Source organism: Xiphophorus maculatus, chromosome 2 (assembly GCF_002775205.1).
Source record: "Xiphophorus maculatus strain JP 163 A chromosome 2, X_maculatus-5.0-male, whole genome shotgun sequence".
In the NCBI taxonomy this organism is placed as follows: Eukaryota; Metazoa; Chordata; class Actinopteri; order Cyprinodontiformes; family Poeciliidae; genus Xiphophorus; species Xiphophorus maculatus.
Window position 1 is genome coordinate 14435476 of NC_036444.1, and position 23351 is coordinate 14458826.

At 39.4% G+C, this 23351-nt stretch overlaps 4 protein-coding genes across 5 annotated transcripts; 2 read left to right on the forward strand and 2 right to left on the reverse strand.

The window, feature by feature from the left end:
* Nucleotides 1-176: 176 nt before the first annotated feature.
* LOC106699727 (titin-like) lies at nt 177-8295 on the forward strand. 2 transcript variants are annotated; one of them, XM_023326308.1, is made up of 4 exons: nt 177-328; nt 680-779; nt 1560-7820; nt 7960-8295. In XM_023326308.1, the coding sequence occupies exons 1-4, from the start codon at nt 308-310 to the stop codon at nt 7992-7994; spliced, it is 6417 nt and encodes a 2138-aa protein (XP_023182076.1). In that variant the 5' UTR covers nt 177-307; the 3' UTR covers nt 7995-8295. The 2 variants fall into 2 exon arrangements, with proteins under 2 accessions (XP_023182076.1, XP_023182078.1); XM_023326310.1 differs by having other exon boundaries at nt 1560-2157.
* A 618-nt stretch (nt 8296-8913) lies between these two features.
* On the forward strand, nt 8914-10605 carry cib1 (calcium and integrin binding 1). The gene is made up of 7 exons (XM_005802244.3): nt 8914-9090; nt 9389-9423; nt 9517-9616; nt 9756-9909; nt 9997-10115; nt 10221-10309; nt 10393-10605. The coding sequence occupies exons 1-7, from the start codon at nt 9040-9042 to the stop codon at nt 10412-10414; spliced, it is 570 nt and encodes a 189-aa protein (XP_005802301.1). The 5' UTR covers nt 8914-9039; the 3' UTR covers nt 10415-10605.
* On the reverse strand, nt 10527-12556 carry rccd1 (RCC1 domain containing 1). The gene is made up of 8 exons (XM_014469962.2): nt 12358-12556; nt 12043-12255; nt 11788-11947; nt 11582-11703; nt 11404-11508; nt 11111-11266; nt 10995-11024; nt 10527-10911 (listed from the first exon to the last, which is right to left on the reverse strand). The coding sequence occupies exons 1-8, from the start codon at nt 12542-12544 to the stop codon at nt 10697-10699; spliced, it is 1188 nt and encodes a 395-aa protein (XP_014325448.1). The 5' UTR covers nt 12545-12556; the 3' UTR covers nt 10527-10696.
* A 141-nt stretch (nt 12557-12697) lies between these two features.
* On the reverse strand, nt 12698-22984 carry unc45a (unc-45 myosin chaperone A). Its single transcript, XM_005802273.2, has 19 exons — nt 22847-22984; nt 22552-22744; nt 20338-20513; nt 20167-20256; nt 19883-20050; nt 18810-18978; nt 18566-18736; nt 17394-17565; nt 17002-17302; nt 16827-16921; nt 16590-16731; nt 16316-16456; nt 16069-16196; nt 15927-15993; nt 15401-15514; nt 15203-15318; nt 14701-14818; nt 13931-14086; nt 12698-13853 (listed from the first exon to the last, which is right to left on the reverse strand). The coding sequence occupies exons 1-19, from the start codon at nt 22868-22870 to the stop codon at nt 13557-13559; spliced, it is 2838 nt and encodes a 945-aa protein (XP_005802330.1). The 5' UTR covers nt 22871-22984; the 3' UTR covers nt 12698-13556.
* Between the last annotated feature and the right edge of the window lie 367 nt (nt 22985-23351).

Below are 23351 nucleotides of genomic sequence, written 5' to 3' on the forward strand. Positions count from 1 at the left end.
GTTTTCATATTTTGTTTTCAGGGTGACTATCAAACAAGAGAACTACAATATTCAAGTGCTATTTTAGAGCTGATTCATACACTGTAGGGTTAACTAAGTCAAAAAGAATGAGCAGCTGCCCAGTCAGTCTCCATGCTTATTTTAGTCTCTGCATGCTTCCAAAGATAAAGCAGGCAGTGACTGGCAGAGCTGTGTGTCTGCTTAAGAGATTTGGGGTTCAGAACACTTCATGTCACTTGACTAGGTTTCAGAACACGAAGGATCTACACATTTGCACATTTAATTCCAAATTCAAGGAGGTGAGAGGATGGAAAGAAGTAAAAATAATGTAAGTACGGCTGGTTTTTAATTTTTTTAAAAATGTGTTATGAAGAAAATTGTAATAAAGCATGAACAACACGTTTGTTGGGGAGCTCTTTACTTTCTAGGTATTTTTAAATGTTTGATGTTTAAAGAGGGTTTTAGAGTTAGAAAAATAAAATGTAATTTCATCTGTTTTTTGACACATACAATTTAGATGAGATTTAGTTAAAAATACATTTTTAAACATGTAATGTTAAAAATGGTATAAAGCCATTTTCCATTCAAATTACTTGTTTAAAGATTGAACAAAAATGCCATGTGTATTTGCTCATACTTTAAAACTTCTCTGACACATTTTCACTGTTGCTTCTTGTAGATGACAAATGAAGCTGAAGAAATGCCTCGGACTCTAAATATAAAAATGACTGAGGACTCTAATCCAGAGGTTTCATCATCCACCTCTGTCACTGCCCAAGGTAGAGCACACCCATCTTGTTGATTTTCAGTGTCGAAAGCTGTATTTTAAATTAACATTGAATCAGAAATGTTATCACATTTACAAAATATTATTTAAAGTTCCCATACTTGCTAAATTTAATGCCTTCTTTTTCATGAAATATGCCAATTACAGCCAGAGTAGAAGCAGAGTGAAATGGCATTTAAAGAGTTCAGTGTACCCTTTCTCCAAGCATCTACTTCATAAATACAAGATGATCAAAATCTAATTCAAATCATAATTGAATTTTTTTTGGAAAAGGCTCTTTTTAAAAATACTTGGAATCCACCATACATGGATTTCAAAAGTGTACATCCCATTTGCCAGGGTTTGTAATATAAATAAATGAGATTGCGAGAAAATATTTCAAAACCTTTTCCACCTTTAATTTGCCCTTAATGTTCAAAACATTTAAAATCTGCTAGAGAGGTAACATGTACAAAAACATAAAAGCTCCAATGCCCTAAATTCACAACTCTGTACAGCCTCAATCAAATACTTTGTTTTATGTGCTTTTTCATCCAATTTTAACATTTCGTCTAGTTGAGTTTTGTCATCCTTCATAGGCAATCACAGCATTTTACCTTGCATCAACTACTTTTGAGAGCCACCATATGCCTTTACTGCATATGGTGTAAAGGCTTTTACCTGTGGCGGGAAAAAAAATTATCAGTACATTTATTATGAATTCACTTAGCAGGTTTTAATTGTAAATTTTTATTAATGCTCATTAACAGGTTTTTTTTTTTGCTCATTCCAGGTCAACAATCTTCTTCTGCAGAGAGTGAACAAAACAGGACAACAACTGCCTCTGCAAAAAACAAGGAAAATGCCATCAGGCCAAAACTCCAGTTAACATTTAACACATTCACGGTCAAAAGTGGTGAAGATCTAAAAATAGAGATCCTTGTGGTTGGAGACCCTGCACCAAAGATTGAATGGAAAAAAGAAGGTCAGGCAGTAAAGGAGACATCAAGGCTAGAGATTTTAAATAAAGCCTCTTTAACTCTCCTTCACATCAGACATGGTGTCAGAGAGCATTCTGGTCAGTACTCTGTCACAGCAAGCAACTCTGCCGGGAAAGACACAACAACCATCACGGTGGTTGTTCTTGAAAAGCCAGACCCACCCATAGGGCCCGTGAGGATTGATGAGGTTAATTGTGACTATGTTATTATGTCCTGGGATCCACCTTCATATACAGGAGGCTGTCAGTTGGAGAACTACGTAGTGGAGAAACGGGAAACAACAAGCACAGAGTGGCACACTGTGTCTGCAACAACAGTTAGAACCACCATCAAAGTTACCAAGCTGAAGACAGGAAATGAATACCAATTCAGGATATCTGCAGAAAATAGGTATGGAAAAAGTGCTGCAATCACGTCTCCAGTTGTGACAGCAAAATATCCTTTCAGTGTACCTGCTTGTCCTGGCTCTCCCTTAATATCCACTGTGACAAAGTATAGCATGGTGGTTGAGTGGGAGCCACCACTCAGAGATGGAGGCAGCCCCATCATTGGCTATCACATTGAACGTAAAGAGAAGAACAGTATTTTGTGGACCAAGCTGAACAAATTTGTTATACCTGACAGTCGCTTCAAGGCAAGTGGGCTGGAAGAAGGCATTGAATATGAGTTCAGAGTCTCTGCTGAAAACATTGCAGGACTGAGCCCATGCAGTAATACATCAGAGTGTTGTGTGGCAAGAGATCCCTGCGATTCACCTGGGAAACCTGAAGCAGTTGTGGTGACCAGGGACAGCATCACACTTCAGTGGGCAAAACCTAAATATGACGGAGGAAGCACCATCACAGGATATGTTGTAGAAAAAAAGGAACTCCCAGATGGCAGATGGATGAAGGTGAACTTTACCAATGTTACTGACAATCTTTTCACAGTTTCAGGACTGACAGGAGGGCAAAACTATGAGTTTAGGGTAACTGCTAAGAACAGTGCGGGCGTTTGGAGTGTACCCTCAGAAAGCATAACCATTCTTGCTCAGGATGTTATCGAAGCACCCACTGCATTTATTGATCCTACTTTTAAGAGTACTATTATCATCCAAGCTGGAGAAACTTTTGTTATTGAAGCTGATTACTTTGGGAAGCCTCTCCCAGAAGTTGCATGGCTGAAAGATGGAAAAGAAATTGAGAAAGGTACACCTAAAATAGAAGTCAAAAACACAATCACTCATACAACTCTCACTGCTAGAGACTGCACACGTGTGGATGGAGGACGCTATGTGTTGAGTCTTAGTAACAGTGGTGGAACTACAACCATTTCGGTAAATGTGAAGGTCTTAGATAGACCTGGTTCTCCTGATGGGCCACTAAAGGTGAAGGTTATAAGTGCAGAGAAATGCAACCTTAACTGGAACCCCCCTTTAAATGATGGAGGTGCCAGCATCACCCATTACATCATTGAAAAAAGGGAAACCAGTCGTGTTACATGGACAGAGGTTGAACCTCACATTGAAGATATAAGTTACAAAGTGACAAAACTGGTATGTGGCAAAGAATACATCTTCAGAATTGCTGCTGTAAATAAATATGGGGCTGGAGATTTTTTAGAATCTGAGCCTTTTGTTGCACAAAATCCTTTCAAGCCACCCAGTGCTCCCTCCACTCCTGTAGCCAGTGCTGTGACTGGAGACTCAGTCGTGCTAACATGGGAAAGGCCTGAGAGCGATGGAGGCTCTGAGATTGATGGCTACATCCTGGAGAAGCGTGACAAAGATGGTGCGCGATGGACCAAATGCAACAAGAGAAGATTAAATGACATGCGCTTTAGATGTACTGGGCTTGCAGAGGGACATTACTATCAATTTAGAGTTCTGGCAGAAAATGCTGCTGGTGTGGGCGCACCCAGTGAGTCTAGTGAGTACATAAAGGTATGTGAAGCTACATACCCACCTGGCCCACCTTCCAACCCAAAAGTAACAGATTATTCCAGCAGTACAGTGTCTCTCATCTGGTCAAAACCAATTTATGATGGTGGAGATACAATCAATGGATATACTGTGGAATTGAAGGAAGCCACAGCAGATGAATGGATTGCATGCACACCGAGCACAGGAATAGAGGACACAAAATACACTGTAAAAAGATTAAAAGGAAATACAGAGTACAATTTTCGTATATGTGCAACAAATTCAACCGGTGTCGGAGAACATGTGGATCTACCTGGTTCTGTAGTAACAACTGAAAAAGTAGAAGCACCAGAGATTGAACTGGACAATGCTCTGAGAAAAATTGTAAATGTTCGAGCCTGCTCCACCTTACGTCTCTTTGTCACCTTAAGAGGACGGCCAGAGCCTGACGTTAGGTGGACAAAAGAAGATGGCACTTTAGATGAACGCGCTCAAATTGAGGTAACAAACTCCTACACTGTGTTAATGATAGAAAATGTCACAAGAAATGACAGTGGGAAGTATGTGTTGACTGCTGAAAATTGCAGCGGTTCCAAATCAGCATTCATCAATGTGAGAGTACTGGATTCTCCCAGTGCTCCAACAAATTTAGAAGTGAAGGATGTAAAGAGAGACTCTGTCTCCATCTCCTGGGAGCCACCTCTTATTGATGGAGGAACAAAGATTTCACACTACATAGTTGAAAAGAGAGAAGAGGCAAGGAAGGCATTTACCAGTGTTTGTAGCAACTGTGTAAGAAATTCCTACAAGATTGACAATCTACATCAGGGAAGCTTTTATTATTTTCGGGTGATTGCAGTTAATGAGTTTGGCACTGGACAACCAGCAGAGACTGCTGAAGCTGTTAAAGTGTCTGAAGCTCCTCCGCCTCCTGGCAAAATCACACTGAGTGATGTTACTTGCAATAGTGCCAGACTTTCATGGGAGAAGCCTGATCATGATGGAGGAAGCAAAATCACCAGCTACACTGTAGAAATGCAAACCAGAGGAGACAACATATGGACAAAATATTCAGAGAGTAAAGCACTAGAGGTGACCATTGATGGGATGACAGCAGGAAAAGAGTATTTCTTTAGAGTGAGTGCTGTGAATGATAAAGGAACGAGTGAACCAAAATCCCTGTTGACACCTGTTGTAGTAAAAGATAATAGTGCTAAACCTGTTATCAATCTGTTAAACAACACATTTAATGTAAAAGTAGGGAATGATCTAAAGATTGATGTACCTTTCAAAGGTATGCCACTGCCAACAGTAGTCTGGAATAAAGAGGGAAATATGTTGAAGGAGACAAGCAGAGTAACTGTACAAACCTCTGAATCTGCATCTCAAGTATTTATCAAGGATGCAATGAGATTTGATGCCGGTGTGTATGAGGTAATTCTGAGCAATGCTGCTGGAACAACATCAGCTGAAATCTTTGTGAACATTTTTGAAAGGCCTGGACCGCCAAGTGATCTCAGTGTGGAAGAAGTTAGTGCCGACTTTGTATCGCTGACATGGCAACCCCCTCTTTACACCGGTGGGAGTGAAATAAGTAATTACATTGTTGAGAAAAGAGACATAGGCAGTTCAGTATGGCAGAGTGTGTCAGCTACAGTTGCAAGATCATCAATCAAAGTTTCCCGTCTGACTCAAGGGACTGAATATCAATTTCGAGTTGCTGCAGAGAATCGCTATGGAAAAAGCCAGTATCTTGAAACAGAAACAGTCATTGCCCAGTATCCCTTCAGACCACCTGGTCCACCAACTAACATTCATGTTGTCCAGGCCTCAAAGTCTGTAATGATCATTGCTTGGGGCAAACCAGACAGTGATGGTGGCAGTCCTATCATTGGTTATCATGTTGAAAGCAAAGATCAAAGCAGTATCCTATGGACAAAAGTAAACAGAAGCCCAGTGATTGAGAACCAATACAAGGTGACAAATGTTGAAGAAGGTCTGATATATGAGTTTCGTATCTGTGCTGAAAATTTAGCCGGTGTTGGACCCTGCGGTAAGCCATCTGAACCTGTCGCAGCAAGAGACCAGTGTGATGCACCTTCAAATCTCAAAGTTACCAATGTAACCAACACTTCAGTTTCACTCTCCTGGGATAAACCACACTATGATGGAGGAGCCAAAATAACAAGCTACATTGTAGAGCGCATAGAACTGCCAGATAGCTGCTGGTTGAAGTGCAACTTTACAAATTTAATGGACACTTTTTTTGAAGTAACTGAGCTCTCCGAGGGCGAACAATATGAATTTCGTGTTACTGCAAAGAATGCGGCAGAGTGCTTTAGTGCACCCTCTGAAACCACTGGACCCATTACAGTGCAACATGATATAGAGCCGCCCATTATTATCTTGGATGAAAAATTTAGGCAGGTGGTGGTAGTCAAAGCAGGAGATGTACTTAAAATAGATGCTGAAATTTATGGTCGCCCTAACCCCACAGTGTTTTGGCTGAAAAATGGAAGAAACATAAGCACTAAGGGAAGGGTTGAGATATTAGCAACAAAGTCCCATACATCTCTCCTTGTCAGAGAGAGTGTTAGGAAAGATTCTGGACAGTATACTCTGACCGTACAGAACACAGGGGGTGCCACATCCAGGGCTGTTACCTGCAAAGTGCTGGACATACCAGGCCCTCCTGCTGGACCTCTGGAAGTGTCTGGACAATCAGCAGAAAAGTGTACCTTGTCCTGGGGACCTCCTCATGAGAATGGAGGTGCAGAGGTCTTGCACTACGTTGTTGAGAAATGTGAAACCAGTCGTATTTCCTGGACCCTTGTGTATGGTGACATGATGGCAACCACTTGCAAGATAACCAAGCTCCTCAAAGGAAATGAATACATTTTTAGAGTGAGAGCAGTAAACAAATATGGAGAGGGAGAGATTTTGGAAAGTGAACCAATAAAAGCTATGGATTCCTTCACTATCCCATCTGCTCCAAGAGATGTTGAAGTCACTAGTGCTACCAGTGAATCTATGACCATCTCCTGGAAGAGGCCTGCTTGTGATGGTGGTAGCCGTATCAGTGGTTATGTTATAGAGAAAAGGGAAAAGCATGGTGTCCGCTGGGTTAGAGTCAACAAAAAAACAGTCTATGACTTACGAGTCAAAGCTTGTGGCCTGCATGAGGGATGTGAGTATGAATTTAGAGTATTTGCTGAGAATGCTGCTGGTCTAAGTGAACCCAGTGCACCATCCCCTCTTGCCTTGGCAGAAGATCCAAAGTTTTTACCTTCCCCTCCAACAAAACCCACCATTACTGATTCCTCCAAGTCCTCCATCACTCTGACATGGAATAAGCCACTGTTTGATGGTGGAGCACCAATTACAGGGTACAAAGTTGAATTAAAAAAAACTGCAGAGGACGACTGGACTGTAGGTGTTCAGAACACAGATAAAACAGAGTTTACAGTGACTGGACTTACAACGGGGGCAGAATATGTGTTCATTGTTAGATCTATTAATAAGATTGGCTTGAGTGAGCCCAGTCCTGAAACAGAACCCGAACTTGCCCTGGAAAGGGAGGAAGAGCCCATGTTCAACATTAACCCTGAAATGAGAAAGACTCTTCTTGTTAAAGATGGATGTAGCTTTACTTTGACTGTACCTTTCACAGGCAAACCTGTTCCTAGTGTGTCATGGGAAAAAGCAGATGTTGATCTAAGGGTAAGGGGACTTATCCACACCAGCAGCTTCATTACCTCTATCACAATAGAGCAGGCAACACGTGATGACTCTGGCAAATACAAAGTCAAGCTTCAAAATGTTGCTGGATCTGCTACTTTAATCATAAATGTGAAGGTTTTGGATTCACCAGGTCCTCCTATCAACATAACAGTCAAAGATGTGACTAAGAACTCTGCCACTGTTACCTGGGATATCCCTGAGAATGAAGGAGGGGGGCCTGTGAAGAGCTACCTGGTAGACATACGAGACATTAGCAGAAAAGGTTGGACAAGACTCACGGACAAATGCAGACGACTGTCATATAAAGTGTCTGACCTGGAAGAGGGAGGAATCTACTTCTTTAGAGTCACTGGTGAAAATGAATATGGGATTGGTGTTTCAGCTGAGACAAAAGAAGGAACAAAAATGACAGGTAGAATTTCACTAGCATATACAAAACTGCAACTTTTAATCATGATCTGTGCATTAATTTCTGATAATGCTGTGCAATAAAGCTAATCTAATTTAAATGCTGTTATATAATTTAAAATAATGTTATGATTTTATTCCAGGGACAACAGATTGGGAGACCAACCAAGGAGCGTAACCTTTCAAGCCTGTGTTGCAACCTGACCAGATCAACTTTCTTTTTGATTTCTAAATATTTTAGTTGTTTTTTTTTTTTAACTATTTGTTTAGTTATAGTTATTTGTGTTAGGAATTTTGATTTGGAATAGACAATAATTTACATATTAAAGCTTGTCATTCTGATTTTCGTTTTTTACATTTAGAGTAAAAAATGCTTAAATGAATTTTATGACTAACAGATTTTTGTTTATTTATAGAATAAATGCATCAGTGTATTTTTTGTTTTGTTTAGAAACAATAAATTGACTATAAGACAGTAATACAATGAATTTTGTTTAATTGAAAAGTAAAAAAGTAGCACATTTACTTTGGAATTTGTATGGCTATACAAATATTGTATCACAAAAGTATAAAAATCTTTTAAAGTGTATAGTGTACTTCACATAATTTGAATAAATAAAACCAAATAGAATCATTTTATTCAAGAAAAAAAATGTTTGGATTTTGACCATTTGATTAATCACAAAAAAAGGTATTAGGGGAGGTGATGGTGCTTGCATCTGTGTTTATACAAATCAGTAAAATGATTTAAAATAATTTGTGACTGTAGTGAAGGTGATCCTTGCGTTTTTGTCTAATTCTCTTTTATTGTTCTGTCAGTTGTAGTTACCAGTACGACCTCTAATTAATAATGCACAATCATATATATATATGATTGTACGATCATATGCACAATCATATGACTGTATGCACATATATATATATATATAATTATTAATAATAATATTATATATAGTTGTTATTAATAATAATTAACATTAATGTTATTGATTTTATTATTATAATAATAATTTATTAAATTTATTTTTATATTTTTTACAAAAGTACAGTAAGGCACAAGCTACGTCATTGAAGCCGTTACTGGGCGACGTGAAGACAAACGGGGCGGGACCATAGGGTGCGCTTACAAGAAGCCGGAAGTAGGCCGAACGATCACAAACATTTTAGCTTCGTTTTAGATCACAGTACTGACAAAAACAGAAATATTAGTCTGAGAGTTCAAAATGGGAACAACGGCAAGTCAGTTGCCAAAGGAGTCGCTTTCAGAATACCAGGTAAATGATTAGTTACTTCTAGAAAAGTTTGTTTTAAACTCGTGAAAAAGCGAGAAGAAGCGTAACAGCTAGGCCAGATGTTTTGAAATGTGAAAAAGGGGCAACTACCTCAGATAAAATAGTTTGCATTACTAGAGTAGTTGTTTATTTGTTTTAAACCTCAACTGGCGTTTATTTTCTCCACCTGTTGTAAGCTTCCTGTGGCAATATTACTATGGCTCACCAAAGGACTTAGAAACTTGAGGAGGGACTATTTTTCTTTCTTTTTATTATTATTAATCTTTCAATCAAATTTTAGGAGCTGACCTTTCTGACAAAACAGGAAATTCTCCTGTAAGTGACAATTTTTAATGCAAGTTAAGGTAATTTAAAACTACGAAAGTTTCCGACACATGATTAAGTTGTTGGTGTTTTTTCATATATTAGTGCGCACAGGAGATTCACAGAACTACTAGAGGGAGATGAAAGAAACCACCCAAACCCCAGAGTACCAATGGACGCCATCCTTACTCTAACAGAGCTGAAGGTCACTATCATTATTATATTACCATGTATAATAATGTTTAACCTTTTTAGTTCTCGTTTACATGCTGTTAGATTGTATAATAAATGTGCACTATATAGGAAGATACAAGCAATGACCTTTGAACTTGCTCTTGTAACAGTCCAACCCTTTCAAGAAAAGAATCTGCCAAGTATTCTCCACATCTGAAAATAGAGATGGAAGCCTGACGTTCGAAGATTTCCTGGATCTTTTGAGTGCCTTCAGTGACTCTGCCACTCTTGAAATCAAATCCCATTATGCTTTCCGTATATTTGGTAAATAAAATAGATTGAGCTGGTTAACTTTATATAAGCAGACAGCAGTGTTTGTATTAAATAATATACATAATTATGTATTTTTAGACTTTGATGACGATGGAACTCTTGATTATGGTGATCTGGAGAAGTTGGTTAACTGCTTGACCGGTGAGACAGCGGACACAAGACTGAGCAGTGAAGAAATGAGACAGCTCATAAGCAACGTGAGTTCACTTCTCTTTGGGGGTATGATAAGGAAATCTGGGGCACTAAAACATGTTTCTCTAAGTTGGTACACTGAGGCATCATTGGATTTGCTTTTCATTTAGATCCTTGACGAGTCTGACATTGATAAGGATGGGACAGTGAACTTATCCGAGTTTCAGCATGTCATTTCAAGATCTCCAGACTTTGTCAGGTTTGTCTTATTTCATTTGCCTTGCAAATGTTCATTATTCACTCATTATTGTTATTCACGCCTAATATTTAATTTCCCCACAGCTCTTTCAAGATTGTGTTGTGAAGACTATGCAGTGGAAATGTATCCGTCTTTAATTTTCATTTCATTGTTTCATTTTAAGCAAAACCAATTTTAGTTACTTTCCTTAAATTATATTTACATCTGACTTTTTTTTTTATCACTTTAACAGTTTTATGAATGAAAAAAATGTATCCTTTTTTTGTTGCTTTTCCTGAATAAAATGTTTTAAACTGTCTGTTCCCCAAAGTGTCTTTAAATGTGAACAAAAATTACAAAACATATTTTAATCATAAATGTTAAAGTATTTGTTGATGTTGATGTTTCCTAGCATGTAGTCCAAAGTTCATTGCCGGTGCTCACAGGAGGTAATTCTGGGACATTTTTCAATCCAAGTACTTCCTTCTTGACAGCTGCAGTAAAAGTGTTCCATGACCCACAAACCACATCAACAACATGCAGGTTCTTATTCCTGAAAAACTCCACACACTGAGGCTCGTCTAAACTGGAAGTTGTTTGGTGTCCAAGCTGGCCGTATTCTCCTGAAAATACGAGAAAAGAGAGTTAGGAAAGCTCATTATTATTAACTGGTTGGTCTAAAAATGTCTCTCTGCGTCAAACTTACCCCATCCCCAAGTGTAAAGATAGCCCGTTGCTGAATGAGAAAATATGCATGAGTATCAGCTGCTCGTTCTACAACAATAATTGGCAGCATGATTAATCTTCCACCGTATTCCTTACTTGTTACTGCCGCTGTGTGCCGGGATCCACAGCTGACTGTACTGATCTCACATGACGGACTGACATCGACCAGAGCTGGGAATGCCTGGATTGAAATGAACACTTCTTCATGTAGCTCTTCATCAGGACATGCGCTGAAACTGCCGCATTGTTCTCCTGTTCAATGCATTGAAGATATTACTGTTAAATGAGCAACAAACGGAAAATTGAATTTTACTGGAACCGAGTAGGAAAGACGAATGTTGGTAACCTGCTGGATTTAAGGGTTTACTTTCTAAAACATTCTGACAAACCTGCTTGCTGATCACTTTTCTGTTGTGAAGCTTTCCTCAAACCACGTGATGGAAGTCCAAGTTGACCGCTTTCATTCCAGCCCCACACATAAAGGTCACCGCCATCTGAAATAAAAGACATCCATTTTTTTTTTCTCCGCTTGGGGCCTGTGATGTAATTATTAGATTTAAAACTTACCACCAACACAGACAGAGTGCCAGCCTCCTGCAGCCACAGACCTTATGGGCATCCCCCACAGAGCCTCCAGTGTCCTGGGCTCCTCCTCAGGGATGAGTCCTCCATGCCCCAACTGGCCGTGGCTATTAAAGAAACATGTCCGCTGACAAACCAAAACATGCACAAGAGAGTTTAGATCAGAATCCCCAGAAGTGTATGAGCTCTACCTGCCCTGACCCCAGGTGTAAACAGCTCCAGCAGCAGTCAGAAGGATGGCATGTTCTCCACCCAGTGCGAGGCTCTTGGCTTGGAAGTGAGAAGACAAGGAGCGGAAAATAGGGGGTTTAGAGGAAATGTATCCTCCAGGGACCAATGGCAAATTCACACCTACGAGAAGACAAAAATAAAAATAACAAAACAATTACTGGGCAGCTATTTGATGCAAATCTGTCTCAGTTGTACAAACTCGGAAAGCAATATACCAGAGTTCTGTGACTGAGTCATCTCCACGCTCCATGATGGAGTCTTATCCTTGCTTTGCAGATCCCAGGATTCAATTCTGTCCGGGAAAGCAATGGTAAGGTGCGTTTCACTGATTACTGCATCTTGACAGCCACTGGTGTTCACTGTAACGGCACTGAAGGACTCATTGGAGATGGGTGCACAGAAACCAGCCAAGCGCACACAACTGTCCTCTGGAAGATCAGAAAACACGGCAAGTTTATAGCCAGTCACTTTCTGTTCCACCAGTTAAAACATGCATTAAAGACAAAGTATTTTCTAAATAATAAACCTACCATCTAAAAACAAAGATGCTCTCCGACTCCAACTTGCTCTGATTTTACTTCTACCTACATGATTCACCAGCTCCACGGGATCGCATACTTTCTCTTGCCCCACAGCGCTGTTACTTTCTTCTTTCTCCGACTTCTCCGGCACACATATTTGAGCAAACGCATTGAAGCCAAACCCAAACCAGCGCATTTAACTCGCTTTACTCCTTTGGCTTCCTTCGGAAGCTCCACGCAACGCGGAATCTGAAAACTGAACAGGAACCGACTGGAAGGACTGCGCATGCGCTTCTCCAACCACATGACAGCCGTGTTTTCGCTTACAATCGTAATCGACTACATGCAATTGTTTCGCAGAAAGTTTATTTTCATGATCTTCAACATCTCCAGTAAAAACGATACAATACAAAACACACCAGGAATGTAGTGATTCGGCAAAAAATTGAAACCAAAAGTGACAATTTCAACTGGTGCAAAACAGTACATTTCTATGCAGGATTTAGGAAAACAAAGCATGATTTGTATTGATAAAACAAACAGAGCAGATCAGTAACCAACAACCACATTGGTCAAGAACTATAGGCCCCTTTTGAGAACCAGCATCGGTATCCAGAGTAGCTTTTTCATGTGCTTCAGCATCAGTGTATTAAAAGAAATGTAGGTAAGTGAAAACGATTGTAGTCACACCGAAATGCTTTGGACATTTACGTGAGAATGGAGTGTTTTTCAGCTGGCTAGCTCTTATATCATCTATATATAGTCATCTATGCATTGCCAGTGCGGTCTTTAATCAGATCACAATAATTACCTGATAATATTTAGCTTGAACGGATTACCTGTGATCCATGCTCAAACTGTATAGACAAAGGAAGTATGAGCTAAAATAAAACTGTTTTATTTTAGCATCTGTATGCTAGTCTGCAAACAGTGAGTCCTCAATGATTGCATATTTTTGGTATAATGCACATCCTGAAGATGAAAGGATTAAGAAACTTTGAGTGCATTAAAGTGTCTATTAAAGGTTATTTGTGTCCACATGTGTTTATATGTTGAAATTGTAGAACCTGCTTTAATAAATGTCCTATTGCTTTTCACGATATTTTGCTCAGATGAGATGTCCTTTTAATAACTCACTGCAGGCAAAAATTAAGATTTCTTCACTTTTCACTTCCAAGAGGCACATTCACACTCTGTAGGAGTGTTTTTCAGGGCTCAGTTCCTTTGCCCTTTTCCTTTTCTATCCTGTCTTCTCTGTTCCGAATGATGCCATACTCCACTGCTTTATTTAGACAGTTCTGAGCAACCTTGGAAACAGGACCTACTGCGCCTTCTCCTCCCTTTGCAAGGACAGTGAGTATCTCCAAAGCTTCACTCTCCATAAGAGTCTCAGCCAGACCTTTCTCCGCCTGCATCATATTCTGAACTATGACCACGCCGCGGTGACGCAGGTCAGATATTTCACTGAGCAGCAGAGCCTGGAAAATCTCCAGCCAATGGGTTGTCTAGGAAAGATGAAGCACAGGAGTCAAGCAGAGAATAAGTGCAGCATTTAAGAATACATAGGTAAAGGTTTTCTTACAGTTCCAGGGATTCGAGGGCAGAGCTCTGGCTGTTCGGCAGTCAGCATGGCCAGAGTGCCTGCAGCAGCCTTTCGGAGCCTTTCATCCTCTTCTCCGCAGTAAAGCACGAGGAGCTTCAGGCGATCGTTCCCTGTGGCTACGAAGAGCTTCTGCACCTGAGGACAAACGGCATGATTTTATTTTTCAGCCTTTCTTAAGATTTAGTTTTACGGTGCCTTGTGAAAGTATACCCCCAAAACAACGTTACTTTTTTATATATGCACATAAACTGGAAAATTAAAAAATATTTCTCGAGATGTAATTTTAAATACAATAACACAAAGAAGTGCATAAAAAAGCTTAAACCAGGGTTAGGTTATAAGACAGTACCCCAGGCTCTCTATTTGCAGTTTGGCAAGATATGCAGGGGGAAAATGGGAATAACCAGCACTCCAAAAATGTGGGCAAAACCTTAATGCTCACATTAAAACCTTTGTATATTGTGCTGATTATTCCCATCTTTTGCAGTTCTTCAGAACCGGACACTTATTTACTCCCCCCCCCCCATTTTATACACTGGAATTGTAAACACTACTTTTCTGCTCAAGCTATGCAGGAAAAATAGCCAAAACTTCACAATAACACACTACTTTGTGATTTTCCTTCATAAAATATCCCAATAAAATATATTGACGTTGGTGGTTGTTAGGTGACAACATGTGAAAAAGTGTAAGGGATATGAACACTTTTGGGGGTTACTTTTAAAGGTGGTGTTAAAGATATATGTTACCTCTGTACTCAAAACTAAATTACACATGCACTCAGTGGCAGCAGCTCGGACCAGCTCATTCTCTTCAAACATGTAGCCTTCAATCTTTGGCAAGGCTTTTTCTTTGATGATCTTTTGCCTGTGGAAAGAATATAAAAATGAAAGATTCTAAAAAATATCTGTCAAGGCAAGCATGGCAACGTACAAGATAACTTAAAGGAGAGCAAAAGAGTTTAAGAATCAGCCTGTCACTTAATGAACAAAACAATAAACAATTGTGTCTGGTTTGCATAATCCAACTTTTCACAGAAGTTTGCTATTTAAAAGGGCATTATAGCTTCTACTTAAAAATGGGCATAGACTACAATGGAATTATGTATAGAAATAGATAAAGTAATTCTAACTTTAAAAAAAGAGACCAAAGAAATTTGAACTGGAACCACATAAACTCATACTGATTTCAGTAATTCCAACACCCTTTGTATATTTATTTCTAGGGAAACACTTCCTCCTAGTGGCCAACCTGAGTCTTTCACTGATGCCGGCCAGGTTGGTGAGAGCCATCAGAGATTCGAAGTTTTGCAGCAAAGTGCACTCCAGCTGTAAAAGGTTCACGAACGGTCGCACCACCTCATAGATCTGCCAAAACATGGGGAAAATTTGAGGCACATTCAGTGTTTGCATTATTATAAACAAATCTATTTTTGCATTTCTTTTTTACCCGCTCTCCTGGAAAGGCAATCTCTGGGTTAGATGTGATGGCTATTTTTGCCAGGGCTTGTGCAGCTTTGACCTTTCCTACATCTGTGTTGTCAGTTGCAAGGGGGATCAAAGCCTTTTGAAAGGGATGATCAATAATTAATCCTTCTAGCACAGAGATTGGATTAAAGTATAGATTAAAGAGGGTATACAGTACATTGGCTCGCAAAAGTATTTCAACGGGATTTTATGTGAAGGATCAACTGAAAGTAGCACAAGGACATAACATAGAAGGAAATGACAATTGAAAAGTGGTTTATGTATGTTTAATTATAGATTATTAAGAAAATAAAATCCATAGAAAACCTCAGATTTTTCTTTGTTTATATTGTGAAAATATATTTTTTTTCACAAACATTACTTTGTGTTAATCTCTCATGTAAAATCCCAATTAAAACACATTGATGTTCCTGTGATGAAACGTGACACTTATAAAATGATACATTGATACAATTTACACAATTACACATTGTATTATTGTGTTTTACCTTTCCTCCACCTTGTGCCACCACTGTACCTCTGTCCTCCTGTCGATCAACTAAAGCCAGGAAAACCCTGCAAGGACAAAGGGTGTAAAGAAACCTACAGACAAACTGTCTAAAGAAGAACGCTTGCTTTTTTTGTTGATACCTGGCAATAAATTCCCTGCAAGCTTCTGTGAGGGCAGGACTCTCCTGTTTGACCATACACACCAACGCTGACACAACACCAGCTTCCAGAAGTTTGCCTAGCCTTTTTTCCACAAAGGACGGTGCATCCTAACAGCAAAAGAGATTCACCTTCAAAATGATCACACTTAGTGATGATACATTAGAAAATATAAAGCAGTTTGGCATTACAACTAATCAGACTCTAAAAAGAAGCAAGTGTGACACACCTTGGGATGCTCCTCAGGCACATGCTGCTTTGCATACTTGGCCAGCTCCACCAGCTGAGGGTCTGGTTTCTCCACATCGTAGCTGTTGGTGCAATTTACTAATGTGGAGCCCACAGCAAAGAGTACCGTCTTATCTTCCGACTGCATGAAACCAAAAAGAAGCACACAACAAGAATGTGATTTAGTGGTGTACGTAGATCCCTCCATGACTCCTTAAATATCTAAAAAGGTTTGTGTTTCATTTGTATGCAGAAAATTAAAAGATCAGTACAACCTTTGCCAGATCAAACATGGCTAATAGAGCATTTTTGTCTTCCACTAGGTCTTCCTTCACATCAGCGTCAAAAGTGAGGTAGGCAAGACCTTCCACAGACCAACGGCGAGACGTTGGGGGAAGAGACTCATTACACAACCACCTAAGAGGAACAGAAATGATATTTCTCTTTAATTTTACAACCCAAAATCCACTGTTATATGTTGCTAGGATAAAAACATAATCAGGAGCACGAACTTCCTGCACTGTTTGGCGAGCTTGAGCGTGGATCCCTCTGCAAATTGCTTCATGCTGAAATCTGTGCCTCCTGCTGATCCAAGCTTACACAAGCCCTGCATAACAACCCACACAAGACAGTAAGTTTTCCTTTCACTAGATAATGTTTTTCCCTCTATCAGTTTGTGAGACTTACCACAAGAGCTCTCACACGTATCCTGTCATTCTCACTCTTTTTGTAGAGGTCCTTCAAGAGCGCCACGCCGTTGGCTGTGATGAACGAGGCTCTCTTGGCCTTGCCTGCAGCGTGGATGAGAGCCTCCACGGCAACCTGTTGGTGAGTCACATCTTCTGAAGCACAGAGGGAGATAACGGCGTCCATCATTCCAGACATTTCCAGAGTGATGTTGCCCACATCGCTCGGTCCTTGAAGGAGCACAGAAACTGTCTGAATGGCACGCAGTTTGCCATCTAGGCCAGACCGTCTGAAGTGTTCCCTATCGAGCAAAAAATTCTGTGAATTATTTTTCTTTTTCTAGGGAATTTAATGATTAATTTCAGGAGAAGCTTTAGAAAGATTTGACTTACTGAACGTATTCTTCGCAAAGTTTATTGAAGTTTTCTCTCTCTTTGTCGCTCTTGAGGTCATCATAGAGTTTGCTAAGCAACACAGAGCAGCTCATGTGAGTGTTTTCTGTAAGAGGAGGCCCCTCTGACAGCTCAGCAACAGTCCCAGCCACTTGCAGGATTTTCTTCAGTCCTACAAAAGAACAGAGTGTTCTTTGTCTCAGACAAAACTTCTGGTAAATATTTTAAATATATCTGCCCCCTTTAAATTATTACACACTTTTATGTTTGTGATCAAAACAAATATTATTAGAGAAAGATAAACTGAGTGACTTAAAAAAAATTGTTTTCCAATTATGGTTTCATTTATCAAGTAACAAAGCAACCTGGTCCTATGTGAACAATCATAAATTAGTTGGGATTGACCACATTTTTCAGAAAGAAAAGTTAAATTTTGCTGGTTATACACAGGTCTGATTACTGCCAGACCCACAGAAACAAGAAATCACCTAACTAGAATCTGTCTGAAATTATGAAGTAGGCTAAAAGTTTCAAAAAGTGACAAAAGAGCACAAAGACTTCTCTCACAATATTCTGTGGAGTGACAAAAGAGGAACTTTTTGGAGGGTATGCATCCTGTTACACCTGGAGGAAACCATAGTTATACTTAACAAAACATTTTGGAACCAACATACCAGTCAGACATAGTGCTGCAGCCTGGAACCACTTTGCTATTGAGCTGAATGCACCAGACCAACAAGTCTAACTGAGATGCTGTACTCCACAGTGACCTAAAAGACTTATTGCCAACTATCTCAAACTGTTGATTGTAGCTGTTACAGCAAGGATGGGACAATCCGTTATTAGATTTAAGGGGAAGAAAACATTTCACATAGGGTCAGGATGGTTTTGACAGACTTTTCTCTTAATACATGAAACCATCATTTGAAAACGACATTTTATATTTAGTCAGATCATCAAACAAATTATAGTATCAGAGAAAGATAACCTGAACTATTTAAGCATGCCATATAAGCTAAAACTGAAGACCTCCACTTAGAGGCAAATACTTCTTCACATCACTGTTTTATCTTCTCAATATAATGCAGTGCAACAAGAACATGAAGAAAATACTTGTTATGCATCCATAAAAGCATTGATATGGGCTGTTAACTTGCAGGTGTGTTTCCTACCCTGGTCTATCACCCATAACGAGAGGGAGTTGTCAGGGTTCTTCAAGGACTTGCGGGGTACTTGCTTGACCAGGAGGTTGATGGCACTGTCTCTGCCTGGCCCAGACACATTTTGGGCTGGAATCATTTCCAAAAGGTGGCGTAGCATCGAACGCAGTTCCTTCGACGGTTCTGTGCCAAATTCATAAAGAAAATTACCCCAATGGTATAACTTAACGGAGTGTTGCCAAGTCCAGGTACTCACCAGGAAGTATGGCTTCATCTTTGCCTCTAATCTCTCTTTTCATGCCCTCTGTCAGGGCCTCAAACATCACCTGCAGCAGGTGGCATGCAGCCAGAGACACAGTGGAGGCTGCTGACCCCATTACTGCACACAGCTGTTCCATTCCCAACTCATTCACGATAGCCATGGTCTGAGAATAAAACAGCGAATGTCAGCATGTTACCACATATTTTATCATCTGAAGAACAAATGCCAGAGATTGTCTCCTTTCATCTTAGTCCAATGGAGAAACTTTAACAGAAGTTTGTTTGTAATTTAAGAAATTAACTAAATGTTCTACTTTCAGGTCTCTCTTAAAAAAATGGTTCTGAGAAGATTTCTAATTCATGTTAAATTCAGAATCAATACTAGTATTAAATACTAAATTAAATTAATACTAGATTATGACCAATTATTGAAGGAAAAAAGATTTATGCAGATCGTTTATTTATGTGGAAATAAATAAAACCTCTAAACCTATTAAATGGTAGCGGCAATTTTATTGCCAACAACTGCCATAAATGTTTGAGGCAACTGGCAATCAGTATTTTACTTCACTGTAAAGGATTTTTTTCTTCCAAAGTTTGGGGATCATCAAGATTTTTGTTTAGAAAATTTGAGACAGGCCTTTGTGATCTATTTGTCCAGCTGTGCTTTTTAACCTTTACATCAGGGGTGTCAAACTCCAGTCCTCGAGGGCCGCTGTCCTGCAACTTTTAGATGTGCCTCTGCTGCACCACACCTGAATGGAATAATTAGGTCATTAGCCAGGCTCTGGAGAACTGATCTACACAAGGAGGAGGCAATTAAGTCATTTCATTCCAGCGTTTTGTACCTGTGGCACATCTAAAAACTGCAGGACACCGGCCCTTGAGGACTGGAGTTTGACACCCCTGCTTTACATGGATTTTACTTTAAGTTACCAGCAAAGTGAATACTTTTGAACAGACATATGAGGAGTTCATCTTTTGGTATACTCTCATTCACATTCAATGAATGGAAAGAATTAGCAGGAAGAGTTAACATTTTTGACTTTTGAATTAAATAATACTTGCTCTTGATTGGTGTCCTGTGCACAATCCTACTAAGGTCCTGAGACCAGAAAGGACAACATCTTCCTGCTTTGATGACAGAAGTTTCTGGATCAGCTTCACTCCATCATTGCGGAAGATCTGCTCGGCTCCTCCCTCATCTCGGGACAATACCACTAAATTCTGAGCTGCCTGAAAAAAAAAAAATTTTTTTGGTGAATCACCTTTTTACAGATAAATAATGAAAATTCGAATAGATTGACAAGTAAGCAAGAGAGGTTTACTCTGACTATACAAGCCATCTGTACCTTCTGTCGATCGGAGTCTTTAGCAGAGGAATCTAAGAGGACGGAGAACATCTGCTGCACACGAGCATCTGTGGAGTTTAGCTGTGCTGACTAAAGATTGAAGGGAGAAGATTTGAATTAGCTTCAGTTTCACCAGGATCCAGATTTATGACTTAATCAGCCTCACGTCACCTTCAGCTGGATCTGTGCTCCCAGCTGTCTGAGCAGATCCTGGAAAGCTCGGTTTTTGGGCTCCAGCTGGGCACATCTCTGAGTATCCAGGAAAGCTTGGTCGAGCCGACCGAGCTTCTGGTACGCCTGAGCTCGCCGAAACCTGGCTTTCACATCGCCGGGGTCTGTGTCAAGAGCTGAAAAGGGAAGATAGTAGTAAAATTGACAATTGTTATTCACATGAAATTCTGAACTAAAATAAGAATTCAAAGAACACAGTCAAACATCCCATTAAAAACCCATAACCCTGTACTTGATGCCTTTGATGCATTGGGTGAGGAAAATAATAGAGATAGTATCTAAAGCTTGTTCATTGGGCTTTGCTGTCTTCTATCCAGATGTCCCACATAGTAAGTCAAATATTTGATAAAGTAATTGCAGCTTGTCGACTTTGAAACGTTTCTGCAGTCATTTTTAGTTGCTTCCATATGCAGCTTAACTGAGCTCCTACAAGTTAGTGTAAAATAATAAATGTAATCTCTATGTCTGGCCATAATTAGATTCACTGATACATTTGTTTTTAAAGGCTATATGATAGTAAGAAAACATACAATTGAGAGATTATTGTTGATATCAATTGCTAGAGTAATTAACTTACTTTGATGTCCCCCTTACCCACTCACTCTACATGAACATCTCTGTAGCTGAGATCTAAAACAGGTTCAGCTATTAACACAGCAGTGAGAAACAGTTCAACAGAACCAATAATTTATTGGCATGCAGAGCAGGAACAGCATAGCAGAGCATAACACTTGAAATATGATTGCCTTCCAAATACAGTGGATCCTTAGAATACAGATTGAATTCATTAGAGCAGGCAGTTGCCTAGATAATGTGGATGTAGAAAGAAGTTTCCACAGCTAAAATAATTGTTTCTACATTGTATCATCTTCAAAGCTCACATAACAATCAGCATCTGTCATATTGAACATAATATATGCATCATTCCTTTAGAATCGTTTTTGCCAAAGGCATTGCATTGTGAAACATTAATAAAACTATAAATAATATAGACAGTGCCATTTCTATGGGAGCACTTTATGTTTGAAAAGTTTAACAGGGAGGTTTTGAGAAGGAAAATCTTACTTCCTTGTACCTCCAATGAGGGCATCATTGCCACTGTTGGCTTTTTTGCTACTAGAAGGCAAAGTGAAAACATTAAGTCAAAGTCAGGCATAGGGACGGTCAGCTTGTGTACTTAACAAAGACATCCTACACATTCCTCTGAGGAGGAAAATGTGTGTTCAGGACAATCCTGAGTCATTTCACTCAAAAAAACAAAAACAAAACAAACTCATATTAAAACGGATAGTAGTATTTGACAAATTATAGGTTTAATTAAATTAAATTAAACCTGCAGTGATGATCAGATTTTATTATTCAGCTCTAGTGAAGTGAAGTTGAAACAAAACAAACAAAAAGCATTCAATAGGGAAATAAAAAAATTATTCCAGGTTTGAAAATGTATATTTAATTTAAGTTCTTAAGGTATTAAACTACTCTGCCTTACTCTAGTCTACACTAACTTAGTTGTTTATTTTAGACAAAACCTCTATGTTTTCCTCCCATTTTCTCATATTTATTGGAGGTTATAAGTTGTTTACACCAAGAACAAGAAGGTCTATGTTCAAATCCTGACTCTCTGTCCCTTCTGCATGTGCATAGTTTCTTTCACAGAACTTCTTCTCAAGCAGTCCAAAGGTATGCATGTCAGGTCAATTGGTGGAGTATGCAAGTGTGTACTTGGTCTCCACGTGTTGCGCTGTGAAGTACTTGCAACCTGTCCAAGATTTACCCGACCTCTCTCCTAACTAACCCATTGCAATGATAATTAAGGAACTAATGGATGGTCTTTCACAATTCAATGTACTTGGATACCTTTATATGCTTAAAATGTTCCTTGCTTTTTATTCACTTTCATAGTTATCTTTTGTTTTGTGCATTGAAAACATATCCATTGTTTCTCCTATGTAGTACCTTCTTAATAAGTACTGAACAGTGCAACCTGGCTTGTGGTTACCTTCAATACTGGTCATTAATGAATTTTAGCAGGTTGAATGAATGCTTTGTAAACAAGCTGAAAACCTAAAATGTCTGCAAAAAGCAGACATTTAAAGCAGCATGTGATCGAAAAGAATAGAATAAAATACAACAGAATAATAGAAATAGTCGGACCTTTGGAGGCATCAGCCTCTGCGTTGCTGTACTCCTCCAGTTTAAGGTAGCAGGCAGATCTGTTGCGGTATAATACAGCGCTGTCTGGCTGGCTGTCAGTCAGCTCCAGCGCTTTGGTGTAGCAGCAGAGAGCTCCCTGCATGTCTCCCGCCTTGAAGAGGGTGTTCCCCTCCTCCTTAAGGGCTGCGGGGTCCTGGATTCAACAGCAAAGGTAAGCAACGGACTCCCAGAAAGCTTTCCAAAATATTCTGAATGAAATAAAAATCAGCCGAACGGCTCACTGCAGCTTCCTTACCTTCTGCCTTTCACTTTCACTCATCTTTCATTGATTATATACAGCACGAAGTGACTTTATATGTTGAATTTGTATTCAAATATCGCTCATATTATCACGCACGGTGAAAACTCCTAACATCTCCCAGTACTTCCTGGTGTACGTAGCACGTTCGTGACGTTTACGCACAAACCACTCCCCTCCCCTACTACGCCGCTTTACCATAAAAGGAAGAAGGCTGCCAAATCATTCCTGTCTGCATCTCTACTTTATTTGGTTATGTTAACTTTATGGTATTCTTCAGTGCACACAGACAAAGACAGCTACATCAAGCCGCATTTACGTTTTAACCTAATTGAAACAACAATTCATAACAAGGTATAAGTACAAATTTAATTCTAGTAATTTAGGTGTCATAACAAACAAATCCTTGCTTAGTTAAATGTTTTACAGTATAGCAGCTTTGTCAATCAAATATTATTTCTAAAGACACAAACATTTCATTGTGACAAGGGAAGAGTATATA

Excerpts from the sequence above, each read along its gene's own strand:
- rccd1 (XM_014469962.2), bottom strand. The coding sequence starts at position 12,544 with ATGCGCTGGTTTGGGTTTGGCTTCAATGCGTTTGCTCAAATATGTGTG. Across the intron at positions 11,509-11,581 it reads GCACTCTGTCTGTGTTGGTG|ATGGCGGTGACCTTTATGTG; the intron begins GTAAGTTTTAAA and ends CTTTTATTTCAG. Across the intron at positions 10,912-10,994 it reads TCTTTACACTTGGGGATGGG|GAGAATACGGCCAGCTTGGA; the intron begins GTAAGTTTGACG and ends TCGTATTTTCAG.
- cib1 (XM_005802244.3), top strand. The coding sequence starts at position 9,040 with ATGGGAACAACGGCAAGTCAGTTGCCAAAGGAGTCGCTTTCAGAATAC. Across the intron at positions 9,424-9,516 it reads ACAAAACAGGAAATTCTCCT|TGCGCACAGGAGATTCACAG; the intron begins GTAAGTGACAAT and ends TTCATATATTAG. Across the intron at positions 9,617-9,755 it reads TTACTCTAACAGAGCTGAAG|TCCAACCCTTTCAAGAAAAG; the intron begins GTCACTATCATT and ends CTCTTGTAACAG.
- LOC106699727 (XM_023326308.1), top strand. The coding sequence starts at position 308 with ATGGAAAGAAGTAAAAATAAT. Across the intron at positions 329-679 it reads TGGAAAGAAGTAAAAATAAT|ATGACAAATGAAGCTGAAGA; the intron begins GTAAGTACGGCT and ends TGCTTCTTGTAG. Across the intron at positions 7,821-7,959 it reads AGAAGGAACAAAAATGACAG|GGACAACAGATTGGGAGACC; the intron begins GTAGAATTTCAC and ends ATTTTATTCCAG.
- unc45a (XM_005802273.2), bottom strand. The coding sequence starts at position 22,870 with ATGAGTGAAAGTGAAAGGCAGAAG. Across the intron at positions 17,303-17,393 it reads CTTTGCGAAGAATACGTTCA|GGAACACTTCAGACGGTCTG; the intron begins GTAAGTCAAATC and ends TTTGCTCGATAG. Across the intron at positions 16,197-16,315 it reads TGCCTGAGGAGCATCCCAAG|GATGCACCGTCCTTTGTGGA; the intron begins GTGTGTCACACT and ends TTTTGCTGTTAG.